At 49.6% G+C, this 2,252-nt stretch overlaps 1 protein-coding gene across 1 annotated transcript; it reads right to left on the bottom strand.

The window, feature by feature from the left end:
- Positions 1 to 6: 6 nt before the first annotated feature.
- On the bottom strand, positions 7 to 1,842 carry LOC126496385 (cytosolic non-specific dipeptidase-like; the record flags this gene model as incomplete). The annotated part of the gene is made up of 3 exons (XM_050133902.1): positions 7 to 93; positions 1,324 to 1,471; positions 1,701 to 1,842. Coding segments are annotated over 3 exons (360 nt in total), but the record flags the coding sequence as incomplete, so codon positions are not given.
- Between the last annotated feature and the right edge of the window lie 410 nt (positions 1,843 to 2,252).

Raw genomic sequence — 2,252 nt, 5'->3', positions numbered from 1 at the left:
CACTCTGTAGAAAACGAGACTTCTCAGTTCTTCAGCTGAGACACCTCATACAGGTAAGCTGCCAGCATCTTGGTCCCTTCTATGTAGTTGTGCCTAATAGAGAAACAAAACAAAAGACAAACACCGACCAGTTATCAGCTGCTGCCCGAGGATTCCATATCCAGGTGGGCGGCGACTACTCCTACTGATTGGTCTCTAGAGAACAACCCTCCTCCAGCTTGAAGCGTGGCTTTAAAATTCAGCCTGGCGGCTGGTTCTTAAGTACAAGTTGAGTGTGACACCCTCTTCGGCCATTCCTCACTACGATAACTAGCTGGTTATTAATCCCTTGTTGTGGAATAGTAGCTAGTTACATTCTTTTATGTTGTGGAATATCTGTTTAATGATGCAAAGATGTGTTGCGTTCTTTTACGTTGCATTTGTTTAACTCTCTGAAGCTGTGTTACTTTGCTTGTCTAAAACACCTGATTGGTCCAATAAAGAGCTGAATGACCAACAGCAAGGCAGGAGAGAGAAAAAGGCAGGCCTGGCAGGCAGGGAGAATAAATAAGAAAAAGAAGAGGGAGGAGTAAGAAAGAGAAGGCGCAGAGGATGCGGGGGCCACACAATCAGTCGCGGAGTAAGCAGGAAAGAAAGGGAGAACGGAGAAAGGTGAAAGCCCAGAGCAAAAGGGAGAGGGGATAATTTAAGAAAAGCTGGCTAGAAATAAGCCAAGTTAAGGCTGGGAATTCATTAGTAAGACTAAGTCTCCGGGTATCATTTGAGAGCTGGATGGTGGGCCCCCAATGTAGGGGGAACCCACTAACTACAGGCCTGCCCTGGTCTTGGGCTTTATCTCACTGAGGCCCTGGGAGTGAAAGGGTTTCTGCTGTTTCTAAAGATCCAGCTCTTTGACCCATAGCCCATAGCCCAGGAAGCAGTTTTCTGTGCTGTGACTCATACCCGCTCTCTGCTTCCTGTCTTCCCACACCGCCTGCAGCCTGCTTGCCCAGGTCCCTCCTCCCTGCTGCTCAAAGACTCTCTGCCTGCTGCAGGCTGGAGGAAGCCCCAGCATATCTGCCTGTCAGAGGTGAAGGGGCGTGAGCAGTCAGTGAAGACAGGTGTAACGTTTCAGAACGAAGTGGTATTTTATGGGCGCCACAAGAACAGCAGGAGGAGCAGAGAATGCTAGCTGGACCCTGTCTGCAAACGCCGCTAAAAAGGCCTGACGCCTGCCTTTCATCAGGTCTTACTATCAGACCACATGGAACAAAAGCAGCAACCGCAGACCCTCTGCCTGCTGGGGGAGGCAACCCAACCTCAGGCCTCAGGTCCCTGCTTTACCTGTTGAGCTTTTCATTCTGGGAGTGGGCCCCATCATCTGCTGACCCCACGGGCAACAGCATGACATTTTTGCCTGTGGCCTCCTGAAAGGTCAGGGTCACAGGAATACTGCCTCCTTCCCTGGTCAAGTCAGGTTCAATGCCAAACACTGGGGAAAGCAAAATAAAGAGAAATGGTGAACTCTGGGCCCTGGATGCCAGAGAGCCATCACTTGGCAACATTTAGGATCTATTCTCAGAGACTCAGGCCCCGATCTCACCCCACACTTCAGGGTAGCTCACAACACGACTGACAGACATGTCATGAGTACAACACGCTACACCAGAGGCCTCAGACACTCTCAGGACCCTGGCATCCACCTGTAGAGGGCAACTGACCTGTTTTCAGGGCTCTTCTCCCAGCCTGGTAATGGGGATGGTTGAAGTCAGACACCCAGGGCTTCCCACCATGGCCCATGTACACCTTGAACTTGTTGGGGCTCTGCAGTTCAGCAAACTTTTTGGACAAGTAGCTTGAAACCTAAACCGTAAGCAGAGGAGACACAGGTAATTTTATAATCGGTATTTGACTCACAGAGAATAATCTGCAGAGCGTCTCGATGTCATGACAACGAGCTGGGCACAATGGGTCTATGCAGGATCTCTGTCTAGCTTCACTTTCTGCTACTGAGTGCTGACGCGCGTGATCCCTGCAGCAAGAGAGAGGACCTAAGCAGGCGACACAACCGACCTGGAAGGCAACCTGTGAATTTAATCAGTTCACCCTCGACACAGACTTCATACCAAGTTACAATAGTTACAAATTGAATAAAGACCATGCTGTCTGACCTGATTCATTCAACAGACTGGGTTGACATTTGGGATGGCCAATTCTCAGCAAGCTGACTAGATTTAGAATCACGTAAGAAATACACTTCTGGGTGTTTCCAG

This window comes from Alexandromys fortis, unplaced genomic scaffold, assembly GCF_014885135.2.
Source record: "Alexandromys fortis isolate MF-2015 unplaced genomic scaffold, M_Fortis_MF-2015_v1.1 scaffold_3699, whole genome shotgun sequence".
NCBI classification, from domain to species: Eukaryota; Metazoa; Chordata; class Mammalia; order Rodentia; family Cricetidae; genus Alexandromys; species Alexandromys fortis.
Note: the sequence above shows the minus strand (reverse complement) of the source record. Positions and strands in the feature narration are given on the sequence as shown.